The 10,441-nt window shown below is 48.7% G+C and overlaps 1 protein-coding gene and 1 non-coding gene across 7 annotated transcripts in view; one reads left to right on the forward strand and one right to left on the reverse strand.

The window, feature by feature from the left end:
• Positions 1-962, reverse strand: part of Smarcc2 (SWI/SNF related, matrix associated, actin dependent regulator of chromatin subfamily c member 2) — a 27,745-nt gene extending 26,783 nt beyond the window's left edge. For 3 of the 6 annotated variants that reach the window (XM_050128048.1, XM_050128051.1, XM_050128047.1), the window contains exon 1: positions 781-962. In XM_050128048.1, the coding sequence (XP_049984005.1) occupies positions 781-891 (111 nt within the window). In that variant the 5' untranslated portion in view covers positions 892-962. The remainder of the gene's footprint in view (positions 1-780) is intronic. The other 3 variants (XM_050128050.1, XM_050128049.1, XM_050128053.1) reach the window with 3 other exon arrangements.
• Positions 963-1,520: 558 nt separating this feature from the next.
• On the forward strand, positions 1,521-1,602 carry Trnas-cga (transfer RNA serine (anticodon CGA)). Its single transcript has one exon. It is a non-coding gene; the product is annotated as a tRNA-Ser (tRNA).
• The last annotated feature ends 8,839 nt before the right edge of the window (positions 1,603-10,441 follow it).

The raw sequence follows: 10,441 nt of genomic DNA on the forward strand, positions 1-10,441 counted from the left end.
AAAAAAAAAAAAAAAAAAAAAAAAAAAAAAAAAAAAAAGGCCTAGGGACAATGAAGACACGAGAATGAGATTTGTGTACAAAAGAGAGAAAAAAGACAGGTAAGGGCTTCTGAACCCTTTTGTTCACCACCTCTATTATTTCCAGTTACGGGGTGGGGGTGGGGTCTAGCGCTAGGAAGCTTATCCCAGCCTCTGGACCTCAAACCCAAAGAGATGCTAGGCTGGGTGGCAGAGCGACTTTATTGTGAAGCCATTGGGCCGGGCTGAGGGGCTGCTGCCCCGGGACTCGCACGCCCCGTCCCCCGAGGAGGTGCGGGGACGAGCCTGGGAGACAGGTGATTCCCCAGGTAGAGCCCCTTCCCACGGCCTGCTCCGCGCCTGGATCGCCCGCTGCTTTCTCCGTCAGTCTCCGGACGCACACAAAGCCAGCACCGGGGAGGCCTGGGCCGCGCCGGTACCTGGCTCGGCGGGGAGCTCCGGCGGGCGCCGCGGCTCGCACACCGGAGGAGAGGAGGCGCGCGACGGCACCCGGCAGGCCGGTCCCGGGCCGGTTAGCCGGGAGGCCGACGGCTGTCGCGCCCCGGGCCGCCGCCCCGGCCGCCGCGAGCAGGGGGCAGAGGGCGCAGAGGGGCACGGTGGGGGCGGGGTGGGGGAGGGGCGCGGAGGCCGCGGAGGCCGCGGGGAGGGGCGCGGCGGCCCGAGGGTGGGCCGGCCCCGGGGAGCGCGAGCCCTTTGTCCCGGCGGCCCCGGGGCGGCCCCCGTGCGGCCCGGCCGGCGTACCTTCTTGTAGTTCTTGCCGAGCCAGAGCCGCACGTTATCGAACTGGGTCACGGTGTCCGCGGCCTCGTAGTACTTCACGTTGGGGCCGCCGTCCTTCTTCCGCACCGCCATCTTCTCGGGCTCGGGCCCCGCCGCCGCCCGCCCCGCTCAGCTCAGCTCCCGCCTCCTCCTCCGCCCGCCTCCCGCCGCCACGGCCGCCGCCTCCCGCCGCCTGGGCCGGCCCCGGCCCGCCGAGCGCCCCCTGCCGGCGGCCCGACGCGGCGGCGGCGAGAGCGGACGGACGCGGCGCACCCGGGCCCGCGACGGGGCCTCCCGCTCCGTTTCGCGGCGGGAACGGGCTTCGACTCCCACCCCGCGGGTACGCGGGTCCCCGGGAGCCCCGCCCCGTCGCCCTGAGCGGCTCGCACCGTGCACGTTCCGGAGGCTCCGAGCCCTTTCGCTTCCCAAACTTCCTTCACTTATTCGCATTTCTCTGCCAAGCCCACGGGCGCCTGACGCTGCGGGGCCGGTGCACCCAGCACCCTCTGGCGCCACCCCAGGGGCCTCCTGTGATCTCCGGGTCCTGACAGTCGTCTCTGGTTAAGAAATCGGCTTGCCAGCCCCGAGTCCCCGACCCTGCCGGGCGCGGCGGGAGACGGAGGGTGCGGCTCGAGGTGTGCGCCTCAGGGCCACCAACACGACGGGGTCGCGGCCCCGAGCGGTCCCTTTCTGTAAGCGTGCGGCGAAGCGTAGTTTTGGGAGTCACGGTGGCCGAGTGGTTAAGGCGTTGGACTCGAAATCCAATGGGGTTTCCCCGCACAGGTTCGAATCCTGTTCGTGACGATAGGTTCCTTTTTCATTTCCCCTTTTCATCTACACGAGGAAGTAAAATAAATGGTCGCACCATTTCAGTAGGTTCGGTTGGGGTGGCAGAAACTCAATTATGAACACTTGTGTTGGATGCTAGGATACTTAGGCCCTTTGAGAGTTCTGTAACCACTCATGGGATAATGAAGGATTTTGTTAGGGTATGTGGGTGTTGTGCAATGATAATCAAAATTTCCTGAAATTTCTAGAAAAAGAGGGTATCTCCAAAATTTATGATCAGGCCTAGGAGGAGGCCTATTGAAACTTGAGCGCTGTAGATCCCACGACTGAGATGATAACTTGGTATGCAATATTTATTAGGTAACAGAAACAGGTTCAAATCTTTATGGACATTAACCAAGCTAAGAACTCATCCTTTCTCAACCTCTTACCTTTCACTGCCCCCAATTCTTGGAAACCTTGTTCTTGCTTTATCTCATTTCCTGCATTGCAAAATCTTCTCCAAGAAGGAGCTCTGAGAATTCATGGAGCCTTCTTGTATTTGTGCTGGTTTCCCACTGCTTCCCCGCACCCTTTTAAACACGGTTCCGCTGCCTCCCCATCACCAAATGTCCGCATTCCTTCAGTTCCACTTGCGCTGAGTCGTTCCAGCTGGAACCTGTCGTCCTTCCATCAACAATAATTTGCGTACCAGGAATCTTTTTATTCGTTTGCTTTTTGAGAGAGTTTCACTGTAGCCCAGGGTGGACTGAGATCAAGGCAGTCCTTCTATCTCCGTCCCCTGACTGTTTAAGATGACATGTTTGAGCCGTCATACCCACTTTGCAAGGAATCTCTTCTTGTGTAACAAATTCTATTGGTTCTGCCTTCTAAATCAGCCAAGTTTTCTCAAGGATGCAGTGCAAGGAGGTTCTACTGCTTGTCACTCTTTGAGAAGCTGTAGTAGGTTGGTGCACGCCTTTAATCTAGCACTCAGAAGGCAGAGGCAGGAGGATCTTTGGGAGTTCAAGGCCAGCGTGGTCTACAGAGCGAGTTCCAGGACAGCCAAGCTACATGAATAAGGCCGCTAGTTAGTTCCCGACCACTTAGCCCAGAAATAATAACATAGAAACTGTATTATTTAAATCACTGCTTGGCCCATTAGCTCTAACTTCTTATTGGCTAACTCTTATATCTTAATTTAACCCATTTCTAGTAATCTGTGTATCACCACATGGCTGTGGCTTACTGGCAAGATTCCAACCGGCGTCTGTCCCTGGTGGGGCTACATGGCTTCTCTCTGACTCTGCCCTTCTTCCTCCCAGGATTCACCTTAGGTTTTCCCACCTAGCTAAGTTCTGCCCTCCTATAGGTCCAAAGCAGTTTCTTTAATCACAGCATAGAGAGGGAAGTCCCACACCACCCTGTCTACCTCTGAGGAGCTGTTTATATATTTATATGTTTGGGTATATTGGAGTAGCCACACAGCCACTAACCTTAACCCCTGCCACAGCTGCTTGTGTGGCGTGACCTGACTCTTAACCACTCTTAGCAGGTTTTTACTGCACTCCATCCCCTGGTCGTCTGGCCTTGTGGGTCATCTGGCCCTGTCCCGGCTGTTTTGTGTTGACACGCTCTCCCTCACCCTTACTGTCCTCCGTCTCCTCGGTTGGAGGTGACTTCTCTCTGGTGCACAATCCCAGCACTTCGGAAGACGAGGAGGAAGATTGCTGTCGGTTCAAGGTCAGGCTGAGTTGCACTGACTAGAGACTCAGCTCAGCTGGTTGAGTACTAGAATATGTGGAGCCTAGAACTACATGAACTGGGTGTGATGGGGGCATCGGAAGTTCCAAATCATCTGCTACAGACCCTGTCTTAAAACCATGAAAACCAAAGCCTTCCTGACCACCTGCTGCTCATCCCATCCTCCACGCTAAACCGTACAGGAAGTCATTCTTCTGCCAAGTCCTTTCCCTTGCTATGTTTTCGTCTTCATTCCAACTAGACTGTGGGTGTCCTGAGAGTTAGGGTGGTTTTGGTTTTGCCTTGTTGTTTTTCGTTTGTGAAATCTCTTCAGCAAGGCTTTAAACACAGTTGTGATCAAAGACTTAGCACAGTAATTAGCAGAATTCTCCCCCACCCCTACCCTTTTTTTTTTTTTTTTTTTTTTGCATGCTTTCGGATTAAAATTCTGGAGCACCAGAAGAAGAACTGGCCAGCAGAGGGCAGTCGACAGCCATGTTCTGAGGCGGAGAAGGCCCCGCAGTTTACAAAATGGAGGCTGCAGAAGGAGGAGGAGCTCCCCACACTTGGGGGTTCATGAAGATCATCCCTTCCGCTCTCAGATACTCACCCCAGAACCTTTAGGTGTGAGACGCCAGGGTTTCTTTTTTTGTTGTTGTTGTTGTTTTTGTTTTTCAAGACAGGGTTTCTCTGTGGCTTTGGAGCCTGTCCTGGAACTAGCTCTGTAGGCCAGGCTGGCCTCGAACTCACAGAGATTCACCTGCCTCTGCCTCCCAAGTGCTGGGATTAAAGGCGTGCGCCACCATCGCCCCGCTGACGCCAGGGTTTCTGACCTGGGTGTGCAATAGGTACTTCGAATTTCTAGTTAGGCACGGTGGTACATCCTTGTGACCCCAGCAAAGATGAGGCTGACTGAGGCAGTAGGATCATGAATTAGAGGTCAACTTGGGCTACATTGCATGTTAAATTCAAGGCCAATTTGGGCTGTAATGAGACCCTGCCTAAAAAAAAACAATTTTAAAATAATTTATTTTATTTTATTTATTTTTGGTTTTTCGAGACAAGAGTTTCTTCTGGCTGTCCTGGAACTCACTCTGTAGACCAGGCTGGCCTCGAACCCACAGAGACCCACCTGCCTCTGCCTCCCGAGTGCTAGGATTAAAGGCATGCACCACCACCGCCTGGCTAAAGAATTATTTTTATTGTTATATTATTTTACCATTATAGACATACTCTTTACTTTTTTTTACCCATTTTTCTGCACCAAAAGACTCCATCCGTCCTTTGACTTCATGTTGAAGTGGATGAGCCATGCCTCCCTGTTCTTGAATATTTACACGCCGCTCAGTGTTTGACTTCTCAGCTCATCTCCTCCCATTTATCTTCACTGAGGTTTACAATCCTGCTGTCCTGGCCGCCTAGGAAATCTTCCATAACACCTTTGTCTTAGGGTTTCTATCACTGCGACGAAACACATGACCAAAAGCAAGTTGGGGAGGAAAGGGTTTATTTGGCTTTCACTTCCACATCATTGTCCATCAGTGAAGGAAGTCAGGCAGGAACTCTAACAGGGCAGGAACCTGGAGGCAGGAGCTGATGCAGAGGCCATGGGAAGGTTGCTCCTTGCAGGTTTGATCAGCCTGATTTCTTATAGAACCCAGAGCCACCATCCCAGGGATGGCATGACCCACATTAAGGCTAATTAATAAAATGCCTTAAGCTGGATCTTATGGAAGCATTTTTTTTTCAATTGGGGTTCCTTCCTGTTGGGCGACCATAGCCTATTCAAGTTGTGTTATAGAAAAATCTTTTTGTACACTATGAAGATGTGTTGCTCTCATTGGTTTAATAAAGAGCTAAGTGGCCGATAACTAGGCAGAAGAGTCAGACAGAGAGAACTCCTAGAAAAAGGGTGGAGCTGCTGGTCAGACACAGAGGAAGCACGACCTGTAGAAGGTGAGGTAACGAGCCACGAGCCACGTGCCAGCATGTAAATATGGGTTAATTTAAGTTGTAAGAGCTAGTTGGTAATAAGCCTAAGTGATCAGCTGAGCATTTATAGTTAAATGTAAATCTCTGTGTGGTTCTTTGGGAGTTGGCTGGTGAGACAAAAACTGCCTACAAAGCTGGTATAAAATTAGCGAGCACAACCTTGAAATTCCCCTGTCCCCCCCCGGATCAGTACTTCATGAAATCAGGACAGACAGAACCAGGCACCTTCACTTGGAAATTCCAAACCACTATTTTCCTGTTTGTTAATTTACTTAACTTAGACAAGGTCTTATTAGGTAGCCCAGGCTGCCCCAGAATTGGCTGTGTAATCCAGGGTACTCAAACCTAGCATCCTCTTCCCGAAGCCTCCTCAGTGTTGGAATTGTAGGCAAGCTCCATCACCCCCGTTGGTTTGTTAGTTTGTGTTTGAGACAGAATCTCATTGTGTAGCTGTCCCGGAACTCACTATGTAGGCCAGGCAGGCCTTGAACTCAGAGAACCATCTGCCTCTGCCTACTGAGTGCTGGAATTAAAGGTGTGCACCACCATGCTTGGCCTGTTTTGTTTTATAGGGTTTCACTACATAATCCAGGCTGGACTGAAATTTGCTGTGTTGTCTAAAATGGCTTCCAACTCCTGTCCCCTCCTGTGCTGGGGATTGAACCTGAGACCCTGCCATGCAAGTCCCCTGAGCTCTATCTCTATCCTGGACATGAATTCTCAGTCCTCTCGCTCCAGCCTTCCACGTGCTTGCAGTACAAAGGTCTAACACTGGCTAGTCCTTGAACAGCTCCCAGGACGAACCTTACTGGGGCATCTAGAGACTGAAGAAATGATGGGTACCCATGGACAGAGACAAGTTGAGATCACGCAGACAGGCCGTTCTGATGGGACAGCTACAGCACCCTGGAAGCTCAGGGTGTTTATTATATACAGTTGAACAGAGAGGCAAGGGTCAGGGTAATGAATACATCTTGATTACAACATACAGCTGAACAAGAAAGTAGGTCTAGTTCATCTCAGTAGAGGTCTCCGTAGGAGAAGAGCCGTCAGGAGTGTCAGGGAAGAGGGATAAAGCTAAGGTAGACATGTTCTGTACTGACTACCACCTGAATGTGGATGAAAAGAGGGCCTTGGCATCCCTCTGAGCCTCATGGTGGGTGTGGCACTGGACACGACTGTGCCCATGCCAAGGTACACATTCATCAGGACATCCTCCGTTCCCCAGGAAATAGTCTTTAGTGTGTGTATACGTGGGTGTATGGGTACCTGACTGTAGAAGTGAGCCAGCAGCCTTCCGGGGTCCTCTCCACCATGTGGACTCAGGGATCAAGCTGAGGTCGTCAAGCTTGGTGGCAAGCAACTGTCACTTTCGTTTTTGATTTTTGATTTTTGTTTTTTTCAGACAGGTTTCCTCTGTGTAATTTTGTAACTGTGTAGACCAGGCTGGTCTTGAACTCAGAGATCTGCCTGCCTCTGCCTTCTGTGTGCTGGGATTACAGGCTTGCACCACCACTGCCTGGCTGACAGTAGTTTTATTCTTATTTTTCAGATAAAATGTTTGTCTTTTTAAGACCTCAACAAAAAGCCAGCCACACTAAACCTTATTGAAGAGAAAGTGGGAAGTACACTTGACCGCATTGAACCACTTCCTAAATATAACCCAAGCAGCACAGACACTGAGAGAAACAATTAAATAAATAGGACCTCCTGAAACTGAAAAGCTTCTGTAAAGCAAAAGACACAGCCAACAAGACAAAACAACAGCCTACAGAATGGGAAAAGATCTTTACTAACCCCACATCAGACAGAGGTCTGGTCTCCAAAATATACAAAGAACTCAAGAAATTGGTCATCAATAAAACACATAATCCAGAGGCAGGCGAATCTCTGTGAGTTTGAGACCAGCCTGGTCTACAGAGCTAGTTCCAGGACAGGCTCCAAAACCATAGAGAAACCCTGTCTCGAAAAACCAAAAAAATAAAAAAATAAAAAAAAATAAAACACATAATCCAATAATAAAAAAATGGAGGACAGTCCTAAACAGAGAACTCTCAACAGAGGAATCTAAAATGGCTGAAAGATATTTAAGGAAATGTTCAACATCCTTAGTCATCAGAGAAATGCAAATCAAAACAACTCTGAGATTCCATCTTACACCTGTAAGAATGGCCAAGATCAAAAACACTGATGACAACTTATGCTGGAGAGGTTGTGGGGAAAAGGGAACACTTCTGCATTGCTGGTGGGAATGCAAGCTGGTACAACCCCTTTGGATGTCAGTGTGGTGATTTCTTAGAAAATTAGGAAACAACCTTCCTCAAGACCCAGCAATACCACTTTTGGGTATATATCCAAAGGATGCTCAATCGTGCCACAAGGACATGTGCTCAACTATGTTCATAGCAGCTTTGTTTGTCATAGTCAGAACCTGGAAATAACCTAAATGCCCCTCGACTGAAGAATGGATAAGGAAAATGTGGTACATTTACACAATGAAGTACTACACAGCAGAAAAAATGACAGCTTGAATTTTGCAGGAAAATGGATGGAGCTAGAAAACATCATTTTGAGTGAGGTAACCCAGACACAGAAAGACAATTATCACATGTACTCACTCATAGGTGGTTTTTTAACATAAAGCAAAAAAAGCCAGCCTACAAACCACAATCCCAGAGAACCTAGACAACAATGCGGACACTAAGAGAGACTTACATAGATCTAATCTACATGGGAAGTAGAGAGTAGAAAAAGACAAGATCTCCTGAGTAAATTGGGAGCATGGGGACCTTGGGGGAGGGTCGAAGGGGGAGAGGAGAGGAGGGGAGCAGAGAAAAATGTAGAGCTCAATAAATATCAATTTAAAAAAATCAGAAAAAAAGTTTGTCTTTTTGACTTTAGCTTCTCACTACCTGGATATCTTTTAGATTATTCTTTAATTTAAATTTCATATATTTACAACAGTTCTCCCTTCTCCTACCAACTCATCCCATGTAATTTCCTAACCCTTAAATCCATGGCCTGCCTTCCTTGTTTCCCTCCCTCCCTCCTTCCTTCCTTCTTTTCCGTCCCCCTTCCTTCCTTCCTTCCTTCCTTCCTTCCTTCCTTCCTTCCTTCCTTCCTTCCTTTCTTCTTTTGAGGCCTGGTTTCGCTACAAAGCACAGACTGGTCTTGAATTTATAGAAATACACCAGCCTCTACCTCCTGAAAACTGGGATTAAAGGTGTGCACCACTATGCCCTATCTCACTTTCTTATTGTCGTTCTCTCTCTTACACACACACATGAGCACACACACACACACACACACTCATTTAAACATAAACTGAGCGTGGTGGCACATGCCTTTAATCCTAGCAGCACTGGGAGGCCGAAACTGGAGGATCTGTGAGTTTGAGGCCAGCCTGGTCTACAGAGGAAGTTCTAGGACAGTCAGGGCTATACAGAGAGACCCTGTCTAGAAAAAAAAATAAAATAAATATAACCTGGGCTGGAGAGATGGCTCATTGGTTAAGAGCACTGGCTGCTCTTCCAGAGATCCTGAGTTCAATTCCCAGCAACTTCATGGTTGGTCACAATGATCTATAATGAGATTTGGTGCCCTTTTCTGGCTCGTATCAACACTGTATACATAATAAACAAATAAAAATCTTAAAAGAAAAATAAATATAACCTGCTGAGTTTATGAACAAACTTAGTGTTGTTCATGTGTTTTAGGGCTAAGCACTGATTGGATAACCAGTTAGGGGGCTCAACCCTGGGAAAGACTAATTCTTCCTCTCTCAGCAATCATTGTTTGTAGCTTTAAATCTAGAAGCGGGGCTCCACGAGATTTCCCTCATCCATGTTGGCGTATCAACTGGTGTTGGACTTGTTCAGGTCTTGTTTGACCATATTGCTGAGCGTTCTTGGGTGCAGCTTCCTGTCATATACAGAAGACACAATCTCACAGCAGATATCCTGTCGTCTGGCTCTTACAGTCTTTCCGCCTCCTCTTCCTCAACGTCCCCTGAGCCTTAGATGTAGGAGTCGTGTTGTAGATGCATTCATTGGTGCTGGGCACACCACAGTCGTTTCTCTGCACTTTGATCACTTGTGGCTTCCTGGAATGGTCTCTTTTCTGCTTCAAGAGGAAGCTTTCCTTGTGAGGGGTGACAGCTACACTTTTCTGTTGTGGCGAATTAGCTAAAGATGCAAAGATGGGTTGTTTATGTTACGTTTGTTTGACTCTGTAAAGCTGTGTTACTTTGACTGTCTAAAACACCTGATTGGTCTAACAAAGAGCTGAATGGCCAATAGCAAGGCAGGAGAGAGGCAGGTCTAGCGGGCAGAGAGAAATAAAATAGGAAGAGGAGAGGAAAGAGGACAAAGGAGGAGGGGAGGGTGCCAGGGGCCAGCTGCACAGCCAATCATGGAGTGAGAAGTAAAGACAGAATATAGAATACAAGAAGGTAAAAGCCCAGAGGCAGGAAGTAGATGGGACAATTTAAGTTAAAAGCTGGCTAGAAACAAGCCAAGTTAAGGCTGTGTATTCAAATGTAAGACTAGGTTTGCATGTATTTGGGGTCTGGGTGGTGGGCCCCCAAAGAGTAAAGATTAACAAACCAACTACACTCATCTGTGGGTATTAGGATATGTATTTAGGGTGCAGTTGGAAATTACACTGGTCCAATAATTGCCAATGGTAGGCCCTCTAAGTCCCATGACCTCACTAGCCACAATGGTTGGTCAGAGTCACCAGGCATGAATTCTCCCGTTGAATGGGCCTCAAATCCAGTTCAGCAGTCACTATTGCATGTTTCGGGTTGTCCTGCCATGCTGGTCATTGTTGTGGTCTATAGATTTTAGAGTTGGCAGGACTATTGATTGGTTTCCTCCTTTGGCAGCTTGCGCAAGACCTCCTGGTGTTTTGAGAGCTTGTCCTCAGCAGAGACTTTTGGATAGGATCCAGACCCAGGTTGATTCCTCTACATCCTATTGGAACCTCTTCCTTTTTAACATTTGTTTGTTTGGTTTTTGTTTTTTTGAGACACAGTTTCTCTGTGTAGCTTTGGAGCCTGACCTGGAACTTGCCCTGTAGACCAGGCTGGCCTCGAACTCGCAGAGATCTGCCAGCCTCGGCCTGCTGGGATTAATGAGGT

This window comes from Alexandromys fortis, unplaced genomic scaffold (genome assembly GCF_014885135.2).
Source record: "Alexandromys fortis isolate MF-2015 unplaced genomic scaffold, M_Fortis_MF-2015_v1.1 scaffold_263, whole genome shotgun sequence".
Classification (NCBI taxonomy): Eukaryota; Metazoa; Chordata; class Mammalia; order Rodentia; family Cricetidae; genus Alexandromys; species Alexandromys fortis.